We start from the raw sequence: 15,261 nt of genomic DNA, 5'->3' as shown, positions 1-15,261 counted from the left end.
CCATTGAGATATTCTGACTTTTCAGGGGGAATGAGAGTATTCAGTGATGTGTTATATACAAAAATAAATTAATGTGGTGTGACTTCAACTTCAACCGAGATCTACATGTATTATTTTTTTTACCTCATGTTCAAGAAAGAATATAATTATTTTTTTCATAAGACTTGTAAATTAAAAGAAAGAAAGAAATCTGTATTCATAAAAATATATCATTTAAATAATAGCTTTCGGTCTATATTTTGTTTGAAGAAATAGTCCAAAAAGTGCAAAGCATGCAACAAACCGGGGGCGACATGACTAAATGATCACTGTCAGGAGGAGAATCAGTGTCTGATCCATGCTAAACTTTCAGCTTTTCTCTACCTTTGTCAGTGAGATAGTAGGTGGAAGTGTTAGAGGTGACAAGTAATTCAGGCTCTTAGTCTCCGATATTTTGGATTCACCATCGGGATTCTATTACCTTGGCAGCTACAGTAACTACACAACACCATAGAGCTAGAAAGTCCTCACGGGGTTCCGTCTGAAGAAGTGTGCTTTACAGGACAAGAACCATGCGATGAGATGGTTTTGTGCTTCAAAGGCAAGCATAACAAAAAAAGCCTGTGGAGCAGCGGAGCTAAGCTAACACGAGGATTGCAAGGCACATAGTAGTTATCTGGTAGCCATACGGGTACAGCAGCATTGGTCCAGTGTTGGGCTCCAGGGCCCTACTGTGTCAAATTGGCATGCTGAGGGCCTCACAGTGTTTCTAGGAGGGAAAAGGAGAGAATACTATGTTTGTATGAAGAAGAACAGATGCTGTAATTTGAGAATTGAATCAATCCTTACGATGGCAAACAAGAAATTATGAACTTTACCTGTCTAGCTCTCTGGAGGAGGAGCATGTGTGGAGTGACACTTGTTTTTCTGCAATGAAAGAGAGAGAGTGTCCAATGAATGAGTGCACTAGAGAAAACCTCTGTAAGAACTCGGGTTTGTGTGCACATTGTTACACCTTTGAGGGTACAACTGCTCTAGCCTGGGGAGGTACCCTTTAAGGTACATTTGTGTACCCTCGACATTGTGTACATATTTATACCATTGTCTTTAATATCCACAAATCCACTTAACAAACAATTATGTCTTGTATCTCAAGGCGACTAAAGCACAGCTTACAATTTAAAATCTAAGTTCAATAAAAAAGGAAACAGTAAAACTAAGAGTAAAAATAATACTTTACCAAACCTATTGTTTTGTATATTGCTTAACACACACTTGCTCCTGATACTCTACCTTAGTATTGAGAAGAAACCACACATACTGTATGCACCTTTTACTGCTGTCAAAAAAAGGTACACGTAGTTTTACCTCGAGGTCCAATAATTAACCCTAGGGGGTACTATGTATATATTACAGTAGTGTAGAAAAGGAAAAATTGACTGCTACTGTACCCTCATTCCTGAGAGTGTACTGCCATTTGCCCCCCCAGGAAAAATTAAGCACAACATCAACACAACAGCTCTGTTTTTACAGTGCAAAGAAAATGGCTGGGTTGGTCTTTCACCTTCTGATTGAGTCGATAGTGCAGACTCCGGTCCGACAGCCACGGGTGTCTGAGGGACTCTGTGGCGCTCATCCTCCAGCTCTTGGCCTTCACCAGCAGCAGGGTGATGAAGTCCTTGGCCTCGGCCGAGATGTCCATGAACTCCTCCACCTCAAAGTTCCACTGACAGGCCAGGATGTTGTTCAGGGTCTCGTTGTCGTCATCCCCCAGAAACGGGGACAAGCCACTGAGCCTGGACCAAGAGGGGGGAAAAAAGCAGAGGTCAGAAGAAATGCAGCATGTGTTTGTCTTTGTTTACCGCATGTACTGTGAATGGTGTTGTGGAAGCAATATTCAAATAATTATGTCAAATAAAGTCCTCACAGTGCAGAGTGGGTACTGCCAGTGTTATATTATTAAATCAAATGATCATTATTAATGTATTAATATGCAAGCAGTACTTTAAAGTGTCTAATCAAGGTGGGACTTCATTATCTTCTTCAGGGCTATAACAGGGTTCCTACAGTTTAAGAACAAATTGATAAGAAATGGAAATACCCGGGTAACGTAGAAGTACCACAAAACTGTATTTCAGTACAGTACTTCAAACTATGTACATTGTAAATGAGCGTCCACAACTCACAGCATGTAAGTGATGACGCCGAGGCTCCACATGTCTGTGGGGAATGAAACAAACTCGTAGTTTATGACTTCAGGAGCTAAAAATTCAGGCGTTCCAAAGTTGACCTTGAGCTTCTCCCTAGGCTTATACCTGCAGAGAGACACAAGAGCACACACATGAGACATATGTAAATATATATGGAGCTTAGAAAGTGCTGTTATTAAAAGGTGAGCTAACAAAGCCTTTTAACAGTAAAGAGAGGACAAAGATTGTTACCTCCTGGCCAGGCCAAAGTCTATGATCTTTATCTTGTTAGTCACTCTGCTGACACAAAGAATGTTTTCTGGCTAAAAAAAGAGACAAAAGAGAAAGATTACAGTGGCAGGTAAATAAACACATCATTTAAATCGCTGGTTCTTTTCTTTTCTTTTTTCTTTTTTTCTTTTTTCTTTTTAAGATAATTTTTTGGGGCATTTTTCACTTTATTAGACAGATTTGCAGAGACAGAGTCGAAATGGGGCAAAGAGGGGAGGACATGCAGAGAACTGACCAAGGGTCGGATTCAAACAAGGGTCTGCTGCGAAGCCTGAGGGGGACACTTAAACTACGACACCACGAGCGCCCCCCTAAATAATAATTTTTTCACATATTTAATCCTCTTCAGTGGATACAGCCAAGAGTAATAGTCATTAAAACAGTACAGAAATAGTTGTAATGGCAGCACTGTTTGCAAACCTTTTTTATACTAAGGCGTCCTGTCATCCCAAAGGAGCTTTCTCATGATTTTTGAAAGCCGTTATAATTGTTTCATTGTGTTTGATACCAGGGATTGGCTGCAAAAGAGTATTTACAGTAAAGTGAATAAAATACCTTAAACATGAGGTAGTGCTTTCATAACGTCTATGAAAAAGATTTGGTTTGAAAACCTGAAGCAAAACCTAAAGATGAGGAATATATACTCCATCGTAGTAAATGAATCACAGCAAAAAAATTCAAGATTTAAAGGGATATTGCCAAACGTTTGTACAGGACGGTGAGTGAAAGCAGGTTTACCTTGAGGTCAAGATGCAGGATGTACATCCTATGCATGTACTGCAGCCCTTCACAGATCTGGCGTATGAACAGCACTGTGTCCAGCTCAGTCAGGTTGTAGTTCTCATCGATGATTCGGTCAAACAGCTCCCCTCCCTCCACACTACGGAACAAAGTTTAGCTGTTTGAAATGTTCCACCTTTTACAGGCACAAACAGGTGTATTATGTACCTCTGCTATGTGCTTAAAGGCTACAATTCCTGAAACCTTCGAAATATGACTACAGAAAAGAAATACACCAATAAATCATCAGTTATAATTAGCTGATTGACTATTTACACATTTCAACTTAGATGTTCTTTTTATTTATTTTTTTATTTTGTGAAGCCCTTTGTGTTGCCTTGCCTTGGCTGTGTATGAAAATGACTGTGTATATACAGAATATAAAATATATCAAAAGTCTGATTGATTGATTGATTGATTGACAAACAAGAAATGGCTCATTACCTTGCTGTATTGACAAATGAGAGAGCAAACTGTACACACCCTCCCTCCGCATGTATGCATGTAGGGCGGACTTACTATTCCATGACCAAGATGATGTCATAGCGTGACTCAAAGGCGGCGTACAGCTGGATGAGGTTGGAGTGGTTCAGCTGGTTCATCACCTGGATCTCATTCCTGACCACCTCCTGAGGGACAGACACACAGAAGATACTGAATAAATGATTTAATTAATGGATTAATGAATTATTTCCAACAATTCACCAGAAATGAAGAAAAAAAACAGTTAAGTGAATACAACAAGAGTAACAGTGTCCAAAAAGGAGCAGGTGGAAGACTTATATAGCCCTACAAGTCTCATTTAGCCTTCATCAACTCACAGATCACTTAACGTGTGCCTCCCAAATTTATTTACAACCCACGTTAAGTATATACAAAACTAGGTCTATCCCAAATGTTTACAACCAATATATCAATCTGGTGTTAATAGTATACCAAGGAACTCTTAACAGAAACACATGGCAATTAACACACACACAAAGCTAATAAATCACAGAGAAAGATTAGATCAGAGATAGAACTTTAGACGCGTAAACTGGGAAAATATCAGTCTGCGAGCCAATCATTTAAGAGACTGGAGAGTTAAGTGTATCTGTATCACAGGCTCTGATCCTTGCACGCTCTAATGTCAACTGTATGACAATTTGATGAAAAAGACAGACTCGCAGATGGACAAGACTTGTCAACACAGTCACAGTTTTGTCACAAGTAGTGCGCCCACAGCAACATGAGCCCACCAAAGGTTTTTGGCTGTGTGTTTGAGGAGCTTTCAGTAGGCTCTGAGCTTTCTCAATATCTCAGATGATGTATAACGTAACCACAGAGCAATGCTCGGACATCTGACCTCCCTCACAGCCCTGTCGGTCAACCCAGAGCGACAACAAAAAGACACAATGAGGCTGATTATTTGCCACATGCCCACGTCCTCTGAGCTGTTGAAGCTGTATCTATTTTTAAAGATGTAATTCTTTATAATGCTTAGCTACAATGCTAGGGGAAAACAGGTATCCCAAAGCCATCGCTGGACCTGTATCCAGCATTTCTACGCCCATCATCCCCTTACCTTCTCTTTCTGGCTCCTGGCTTTGATGATCTTGGCAGCCAACGTCAGATTGGACGAGTTCTCTATGCACTTGTGGACTTGTCCAAAACGTCCCCTAATGAATGAAAATCAAACACACACACATGGTTCAAAAATATGCAAAGATAATTATGGCATTGCAGAAGAAGAGTATTTTTTTTTTTTTTTTTGCGTAAGCATTTAAGCAATTCATCGTTTTTAAATTCCAAATAACTGTTGGCTTAAGCATCTCAAAAAAATTATCTGATGAAATGTCCATCGGTATGATTTTGGGCCATGAGACCTTGCGATAACCATTTGCTTTTCTGACTTTTAAAGACCAACAAATTATTGTTTAGTTGTAGAAATTAAACTAGCCCAGATTAATTCAAAGAATCGTCTCTCTTACTTGTATAATCACGTCATCAATATAAGCTCCTTCAGTCACAGAGTAAGTAGGGTTATATACTGTGCCATTATGTCTGCTTTACTCTGTTTGATATCATGCAAATGTAATGTCTTTGGATGTTGGTCCGTTGATCTGATAAAACAGCTAATTGTAGGATGTTATTTGTTTATGATGGGCATTTGTTATATTATTTTTGGACTTTTACATACCAAACAATTATCACGTAATAACACAGATTAAATGAAAGTAGTAGTCATTAATTGTATACAAATGTGATCATAACAAGCTCCATCAGTCAATCAGTAATTAGTGCTATAGACTGTGGCATTACGTAAGAGATTTGAAAAATGTTCTCGCGTGTGGAGGAGTAATCTCCACTCCAAGAGGCAGGATTTAGCACCGGTCCATTACATCGGAGAGGACCGCTATTTTGCCACTCCCCCATCCCTTGGAGGCCCACAGGGTGTGAGATACTCTGTTATTTCATTAAGGAGGACTGATGGGTTGAAGTGTCTGTCGCTAGGAACTGAGCGGATGGAAATGAACTCTGGAGAGATCGGTCCTCCTTTTTTACTCACCCTCCCAGGACCTCGGTTCTGTTGATGGTGTAATAGGTGGCTATCTGATGGGGTTTGGGAGTCACGATGCGGTGGTCGAATGGTGCCAACGGTGGAGGGCTTAGGTCTGAAGAAAACCACACAAAAAAAATGGAGACATACAGTCAATTAATAAAAAGAAAGAGGTTGATGTTGCTGAAAACAAAGAGAGAGGAAGGTACCTCAGCCCCTGGAAACAAAGTGGATCAAAATAGCAATACGCTTCAATTTCTGCTCTGCCATCTGTGTCGACTGACATGTTAGTGACGCTGGAACAGGCATGGTGTAAATTGGATCCGCTTCAAAGTCGGAGGGACAAAAAGTCAAATGTCACCAATTAAGGGCCGAGTTGGTTCAAGCCCGCACGGCAGCTTGTATTATTAAAATCAGTTTTGCCTGAGCTGCAGGTCAAACTTGAGCCAAGGTCTTCATTTTCAATGATCTATTCTGGCAAACTGTTTCCACACCTGAAACATATGATATAGTCACTTGTGTGTCTTAACTATACAATTAAACAGAATAGATAGAGCAAAACTTTTCACATGGAAATCAACATTTTTTTTATTGCAAGTAAATCTAATTTATGATTGAATAACCACTGAATGTGAATCCAAAAGTTGTGTTTACGAATCTGAAAGTTTACTTTATAAATCCAAAAGTGTGCATTACTTTTGTTTAATGATCTGCAACATTGTAACGGGTTAAACACATAGTATTTTGCTAGCCTAGCTTGCAGTGTGTAAAGTTGTGCTCCTGTTTGATTTACGTTTGAATGCATTATAAAAGACACAAAAGTTTAATTTACACATGATAAGTTGAAAAAGCTCTACATTCCCTCCAAAACAAAGATACCAGTGTTCTCACTGCTCGATGGTGTGTTGTGGCCCCAACGGAGCCTTCAAGGCAGAGCTGCCTGGAAGGCCCTAATCTTAGCCCTAACCCTAACTTTAACCAGCGCTGCCTTGAAGGCTCCGTTCGGGGCACAAAACACCAAACACCGTTCTCACTAGAGGCTACTGTACTAAAGTTTTCTTGGATTTTCACATTAATGCATCCCTGCACTGTACTAAAGTTTTCTTGGATTTTCACATTAATGCATCCCTGCACTGTAAACATGTAACGTCTCACCAATAGTAAACTCCTTCACTTCGGACTCATCCTCCTTCTCGTCCTCTTCCGCCTCTGTCTTTACTTCTTCAGAGTTGGCTGCCTGTGGCTCCGCCCCCTCCACCACCTGTCCATCATCAGCCTTTCCCGCCTGGCTGTCTTCCACTCTGCTTTTCTTGAGGTCGTCTTTGACCAGGTCTTCTTCCGTGACGCGGCGTTTGCTGCTGGTGGCCACATCGCCGACCTCCTCAGCGCTGCACATGTCAACAAAAGAAAATAAATAATATTATTTATACTTAACGCTACTGTGAGAAACTTCGGTCGCCACCATGAGGAATTCTGAGTAATTACAACAACACTGTCGACGCATCTACAAGAGGTAAGCCTTTGGTGATTGCGCATGAATTTTGTTTCCTCATGTTGTACGTCCAGGTATTTTCTTAGCAGTAGAATCAACAACTGAAACATTTCTTTGGGCGCTTCTTGGGATTTTTGCTGAGCTCCTGCGCCAGTTTCAGGGTGAGACACCAGTGTTTAAACGCTGACATACTGACAAATACAGAGAGAGTTTGGCAATGGCTTGACTGTAACTTACATTCATTCATATGAAAAGGTTATGCACTATAGCTTTAGTTTACATCTGCATTAAACAAATACAATATTGCCCAATGCCCAGTGTTCTATGTGACATAAAAAGTATAGCATATACTGTATAGAGATGAATGGTGATTGGCTAGCCATACCTTTCCTGTGGTAGCAGCAGAGAGGTCTTGCAGATATCGGCGATGACACTGGGGATTGTCACGGATTTTGACAACTCCTCTGCCACTCCTCTATGCTTTTTCTTCCTGCTGTCATCCTCCTCTTTTCCCGCTTGTTCTTGTGGACTGACATCTGCTGTTGTCGTTCCCTCTCCCGCTCCCTCTCCCTCTCCCTCTCCCTCTCCCTCTCCCTCTCCCTCTCCCTCCTCCGGCTCTGAGTCCTCAAAGACACTCTGCTGGTCTGCCTCTGTCTCCTGGGTTGTGGCCTCCTCCTCGTTCTTCCCCCTCTCTTCTGAGTGGGCGTGGCTTAAGGCAGGCTGTCCGTTCAGAATCAACTCGCTCTGGTTGTCGGCCTCTGTGTTTCCATGATGGGAATGCTCTGTGTTCTGCCTGTTGAGCTGTTCCACCTGCTCCTGCTGCAGCACAGGCTCAGTCAGCGAGGATGTATCTGATGAGGTGGGGAGTGGGGGGGGGGGGGGGGGAGCACACACATAAAGGATTATCCCTGTGAAGAAATTGTTTCGCTATTTCATTAACACAAATTCCAATTTGTACTTTTCAATGCGTTTCAAAAATTGGCATGGATAAAAGTATAGTTGTATATAGCCAACTGTATTTCATAACCATATCTACGGTGTTAAGGGTTGATAGTTATTTTCAGTGTGTCGACCACTTTGATCCATAGTGTGTTGACATGGATTGCAGCACAATTTTGTGACAAGAAACATGGTACCCAAGAGGATGAATCCTTATGACATTGGTGATCCTATGATTTTTTTTTCAAGCGCCAACTGTACAATTGAAAGTATAGTTGTGGTTTTTCCTTATTCTGTTTGAGAATACCTGATGGTTTCCTCTTCTTCTGGGCCTTCACGCCATTCTGGCTCTGTTTGGCTTTGTCCTTTTCATCTCTTGCCTTGTTGTGAATAGAGGAAACAGAGATAAAGCATTAGACCATGGATCCAGAACAAAATCAAACAAACTGAACCCATTTTAAAATCCTAACTCTGACAATCCCTTTAATCAAAGGGATCAGAACAATCTATGGTTGTTGTGGAGCCTGGAGTCTGATTCTTCAGAGGGGAACAGTCATGTACGTAGTCATATACGTATGTGTGTGGCCACGGGCAAAATAGTTAGACAATAAGCCAGAGTGCTTTTATGTGTTTCTGGTTGCCTCCTCCAGGACAAAAAGGGAAAGGTCACATATCATCTGTAGCAGGAAACATGCCGCACAACAAGGTAAAAATATGTATTCAAACTTTCCCACATATTCATTTTTTTCATTTTCCTTTATTTAACCTCGAAAGATCAATTGAGGGGTGACCCTCTTTTACAATGACGTCGAGTTTGTACAGATACACAATATACAATGAGAATACATAACAAGTTTACACACACACACACACACACACACACACACACACACAGACAACAACAATTTAAAACATTCAGATCAATTGAATGAGAGACATAATAGCCTAATTAAAACAGTTACAAGTGTAGAGGGGCTGATTCAAAATAATAATTTTAAATTGGTTAACAGTTATGAGTGTATTTATTTTAATTGTATGTTGTAGGCTGTTCCAGGAGTCAGGGGCACTATGGCTAAAAGCGGTTTTACCAAGCTCAGACCGGGCATAGGGGACATATAACATGAGCATGTCAGTTGAGCGGGTTTGATAAAGCCCATCTGAAATAAGCAGCATTTCTGTCAAATATAGTGGTAGCTTTCCAGTCAGAGCTTTATATATAAAAATATGCCAATGTGCATCACGTCTCTCCTTAAGGGAGGACCACCCAACCTTTTCATATAAAACACAATGGTGTGTATCATAAGCATCTCCTGTAATGAATCTCAAAGCAGAGTGAAATACAGAGTCTAGGAGTTTAAGGCATGAACGAGATGCATGCCGATAAACCACATCACCGTAATCAAGGACAGACATAAAAACTGCCTCAATAATCCTTTTCCTACTGAACAACGGGAAGGTGGCTTTATTCCTATAAAAATAGCCAATCTTTTGTCGGAGACGACAGACAAGATTTTTTATGTGAAATGTAAAAGAGAGTTTTTCATCTATCCAGATGCCAAGATATTTATATTCAGTGACTCTTTCAATATGAGATCCATTATTTGTGTGAATAATAAGATCATTAAAATGTGTAATTCTTGCTCTGGAAAAGCACATATATTTTGTTTTTTCTATATTAAGGACAAGCCTGAGATCCACTAGACAGTTCTGCAGGGTGTTAAAAGAGCTCTGTAGGTTCTGAACAGATTGTTGCACTGAATCAGAAATGCAATACAGTACAGTGTCGTCCGCATACAAATGGGCATGGCAGTTTTGTAGTGATGAAACAATGTTATTGATGTAAATTGTGAATAGGACTGGACCTAAAATTGAGCCCTGCGGAACACCATTTGTAACTGTTAAAAACTCAGTTTGGTAGATTCCCAGCTTAACTGACTGCTGTCTATCAGAGAGATAGTCCCTAAACCAGCTACATGTAGAATAATCAAAACCAATTTCATGCAGCCTCTCTAAAAGCAAATGGTGATCTAAAGTATCAAAAGCTTTTGACAGATCAACAAAAAGTGCTGCACAGTGCATTTTTTTATCGATAGCTGTAACAATGTTGTCTAAGACCAAAGTGACAGCAGATACAGTACTGTGGCCTGCCATAAAACCAGATTGAAATGGACTCAAAATGGAAGCACTGGATAAAAAGGATTTCAACTGAGTATTAATGACTGATTCTAGAATTTTTGCCAGGCATGGGAGTTTGGAAATTGGCCTGTAATTGTTAAGATCACTTTTGTCACCCCCTTTATGTAATGGAATGACGTGAGCTTTTTTCCAGACTTTAGGAACAATACCAGAGGAGATGGAGAGATTAAAAATATGGGTTATTTGTTTTGATATGATAAGTGCAGAGAGATTTATTGAAAATGGGTCCAAATTGTCCTCTCCCATGTACTTCCTGGGGTTGATGGCAAGAAGCGCATCTACAACAATACTTGTTGGGACTTGAACAAGGCTGAAAAGAGGAGTTTTAGAGACAGGTGGTATGCTATTTTTATTTCTCGTGGTGGTAGGCGTAGAAGGCGTAGATACTCCATTGTGAAAGAGTTTACCAGCAGCTATAAAGTGTTTATTGAAAGCTAAACCAATTTCTTTCTATGCTATACAGTAGTTCAAAAACATGATATACTGTAAAGGCAATGGCAATACAAAAATACCCCAAAAATATTTTCACTTAAAGTAGCTACGAGGAACTTTGAAATAGTCTCATTTTTCCTCTGATGATCATAAATGACATGTAACAGAAAACATCTGTGCAAAATATTGCTATTTTTACTTCCCTTTTCTTTCTTTTTTCTTAATGCCTTTGTCATGGGTATACGCTCACTCAGGAACAACAGCTGGCATTGTAAAAATACTACCGCTTTTGTCAAGAGGGGGCGCTAGAATGATCACACACTGAAAGCTCCTCGTAGCCACTTTGACCAGAGACCCATTCACAAAAACAGCTTATGAATCTACAGATCATATGAATGTAAGGTATTCAGTGTCTCTCACACAAACATACAAAGATTATCTGCAAATACAATGCAGATACTCTTCATTTCGTTCCAAGCATCACGAGGAACAAACCGTGCACAATGTGATGCAGACATTTGTGCTTGACTTCATACAAGTACGCCAGCCCATCTAATCAACCAATGCAGTAATGTCACCTGCATGGAACAGTCCAGACGAGTGCCACACTGACGCTGTGCAGCTGAAGTCTAAACCACAGCTGATAAAGACATGGTTTGGATAAGAGAACCAGTCTGACTCTTATCATTTACACCAAATGACAATCACTGTCTGTGCGACGGAAAATGACTAAACATAACGCAGAGCGACATGTTGAAGTACAGCAGAGCTAATAATAGATCGACAAGGAGCCATATGAGAACTATGAGGATTGAGTGGCAGCTTTTCACGGCAAGAGAAATTTAAAAAGCCAATTTGAGATGTACTTTACCAACAAAATCGGATTTTGGACCAAGCTATTTATAATGTAACTGCAAACAGGCTTGCACAGTCCATCAACGGAATGACACTTGCAACCTCTCAAACTGAATGCATCTGCTGCAATGATAAAAATGCAATTAGACCTCTCACTATGTTGCCATCAATGCACACAGCACACAGTAATAGACCCCTATGGGAATCTTACTTTGCACTATGTTGGAAAAGAAAACAGAGACCAAAAACATTTGATTCAGGGGCAACACTTTAAGGGTAAACCTACATTAGTTAGCTGCTGTGTATGCTAAGTAACCAATCATATCTGCTTAGTTAATGCTTAATATGCATCAACTAGCTGTGCCTAACTAAGTATTAGTTAACTTAGCATAGTTAATGCTTAACCAAGCGGTAACTCACCATTAATAACTAAGCATTAACATTTAGTTAATGCTTAATGAGCAGTACCTATGCATTCACTAACTGTTGATAGCATTAACTAACAGTTAATAAGTGTACCCTTATTGTAAAGTGTTAACAATTCAGGTTTTTTTAGGCATCTTCTTGCAAGTAACCTTGCCTGTAATCTCGATGAGGCTCTCACCTTCTTGTGAGCCTTCTTCACAGGCTTCTTAAAGAGCAGCTCCACCAGCCTGGAGCTCTTCACCACCTGCCCAATGAAGCTGATCACCTGCTGGGTGCCTTCCACAAGCTTCTCCAAGCTGTCCAGCCTGCGTCCCTGGCTCTCCACCCGCTCACTGTTCTTCTCCACTGCCCCGCGCAGCTCCCTGCACGATGCAGACACCACCACCCCAGACCCACGCCTACCCACTACCCCATGGCCCTCTTCTCTCATGGAGGCCAGATCCCTGCCCATGCCCCTGACGTCCTGGGACAAGCCATCCAGCCGGCTCAAGACGGTGTGCTGCATGTTGAGCAGGCACTCCATCTGAGAGGACAGCGAGTCCATCCGGATCTCAACCCCGCGCAGGGTGCCATCGTGAGTTGGGGATGAGGATGGTGCAGGTGAAGGAGCTTGGGCATTAAGAGAGAGCTTCCTCGCTCCGGGCTTCTGAGCATGTAGAGGGTTTGGATCGTAGACCTTGGCCAAAGAGTTGACGAGGCTGGAACTCATGATTTAATTGAAGCAGACCCTTCTTCTTCACAAAAGCAGCAAAAACTCTTCACTCACTTATTATCTCTGTTCACTTTCACGCAGGTTCGATTGAAACCACAAAACCCAAAAGCATGTTACCGGACGAAGTTGCAAGCAAGAAGACAAGTAATGGAGGGAGAACGGAGATCGCTCCCTTCAGCACTGCTCCATAGAGTGGACAATGTTTTAAGAATAGCAAGTGACTGCCCCCCAAATTAAAGCGCAGCCCTCCTTGGACGTCAGGGAGTGAGTGGCCAGTGATAAGAGCTGAGGGCTCGGGTGTGCAGTTGGGGATTGATGCGGGTTGTGTGTGTGTGTGTGTGGGGGGGGGGGGGGGGTGCTGGAGTGGATCGCTATTTGACATTTGAGCCACTTCAAAAGCCCTCCAGTCAGGTGTCAGAATCCAAAGAATCCGGGACTGAAATATGACGCCGTAAAAAGTAAAGAGAAACAAATGAAACGTAGGCCAATAAAGAAGAACAGCAGAATCAGATAGTCTGAAGTCACGCAAGGTTTCCTAAGATGAAGCAGGACGAGTTTGGTATATTTGAACAAAGACAGGTCTTGTTCAAAGAATCTATATGGATGTTTATGGTTTTCCTCAATAGGAAGTGGGCTAACAGGTGCAAGTGCGTGCAAGGCCACAAAAACTTCATTAACCACTTGGACCCCTGTTAAAGACACAGGCATTGTGGGTATTTCTGAACCTCGTCAAATGCCACACACAGTTCTCATAACTGAGTTGCTTTTACCCAGCGGAGGTGTCAACAGGACATTGCATAATAGGCCTATCCCACACATTCCCAGAGTCCAGACTTCCTCAAAAGAAATAGTTCATCACTTACGGTAACTTACCTTATGTGTTGCTTTTAATTTTGGGAAATTGCATTTGTCATTCTTCTTAGGATACGCAGGCCTATTATAGCCCTTTTCATATAATGCTACAATAGGATTCATTTGATTTAAACTTATTATTACTATTTAGTTAGGCCTACTTAAATCAACATGCCAAAAGCATTTATAGTCTGAGCCTAGCATGCTTGTTATGAATAAATAAATATATATTTGATGGTTAAATATGAAAATTGAACATTGCTGTAAAGTAAAAAAACATACTTTTTATTTCAAACTGGTATTGTTCTATTACTTGACAACGTTGTTGCTAAAATAGAATTCTATTGATTAAGTCACATCTTCACATTGTTTTGTTGGATCCTGCATGAATCATTTGTATTACCAAAACACATTGTTTCTATGCTGATTATGAAGGTGGAAAATAAGATTGCTCACTGTATCTGAAGCACAAGGTTTTCACTTAAAGATTTTGCAAAAATTAAAAAGGTTTGAGTAAATTTGAAGGAGGCTTTTGGTCGGAGTCCACCGTTCGGAACTTAAAGGGAAGTTTCCATTCTTGTAAAGTGCGAGACAAGGCAACAGAAGAAAATGGGAAACAGGTGAAGCCACTGACACACAACAAACTGTTGACACAAAAGTAGAAGAGGATTGTGGGACAGGAAGCTCACTGCACATGTGTTGTTGTTGCTGAGAATTAGAGAGGCCCAACTGACACAGATATGGGTCCCCACACATAAGGTTATATGTATAAACATGCGTGTACGATGGCCAATTATTGAAACGTGTCTATGTGACTCGTCTGACTGTGAACGTTGAGCTCAACCTTTCCACTTCTTAGTACAGTCGTATCTGGAGTAGACATGGTGACAAAGCGCCGGCGCCTATATACTGGTAGCCATCTGTCAGCACCGGAAAAACCTGACCTATACTTTGTTTGTTCCCTCGCACTGTTCACAGTACAGACAGCTCTTCAGCTGTCAGCTTTAACACTTGTTTTGCCCACTGCTGATTTACCATCTGAGAGTAAACTAAGACAGTACAGCCCATAGGCTACTGTTTACATATCTCCTCATTGAACAATTCAATTAAATGTAATTCAATTAACTTTTAATTGAATTGAATTCATTATAATTGAACGGAGAAAGGAGATCATTGGTCAGAAAAAGTGGCGCTGGTTTGTAAACATTAAGACAATGCCTATATTTCTTATTGGTTGAAAGGACTCCATCAATCATGACCAATGTAAATCAGGAAGAAAGCTGCATTAACTTGTACGTTAACGACAGCATTGCTGATTCATGCTGCTACATCATCAGTCTGTTTTGGTCTTAAACATCAAAAATATATAAACTCAAATATCTAATATATGCTCCAGATAGTTTTTAATTGTTGCACGAGTTGTTTCGAGAGCTTTAGTACTGAAAACAAACAAGTCTGTGAACAAAAATTAATGAACAGTGTTGTGGACCAAGAAAAATTCTCATATTCAGAGGCACAGCTTGTGAACAGGCAAGGCAGGCAACTGCTTGGGGCCCCGAGCCGCCAGGGGGGGCCAACC

The 15,261-nt window shown here is 40.9% G+C and overlaps 1 protein-coding gene across 1 annotated transcript; it reads right to left on the bottom strand.

Annotated features, from left to right (window-relative positions):
* Window positions 1-657: 657 nt before the first annotated feature.
* mylk4b (myosin light chain kinase family, member 4b) lies at window positions 658-12,827 on the bottom strand (the record flags this gene model as incomplete). Its single annotated transcript, XM_080032210.1, has 14 exons — window positions 658-748; window positions 858-906; window positions 1,544-1,775; window positions 2,166-2,294; window positions 2,421-2,491; window positions 3,198-3,339; window positions 3,759-3,868; window positions 4,804-4,897; window positions 5,788-5,893; window positions 6,934-7,166; window positions 7,656-7,776; window positions 7,906-8,121; window positions 8,517-8,583; window positions 12,297-12,827. 13 exons carry the CDS (start codon window positions 12,825-12,827, stop codon window positions 862-864), a joined length of 2,097 nt encoding a protein of 698 aa, XP_079888336.1. The 3' UTR covers window positions 658-748; window positions 858-861.
* Between the last annotated feature and the right edge of the window lie 2,434 nt (window positions 12,828-15,261).

The sequence above is a fragment of the Ammodytes marinus genome, assembly GCF_949987685.1.
Source record: "Ammodytes marinus genome assembly, chromosome: 8".
NCBI lineage: Eukaryota > Metazoa > Chordata > Actinopteri > Uranoscopiformes > Ammodytidae > Ammodytes > Ammodytes marinus.
The sequence above is the reverse complement of the archived record's forward strand: the minus strand, read 5'-3'. Positions and strand labels throughout refer to the sequence as shown.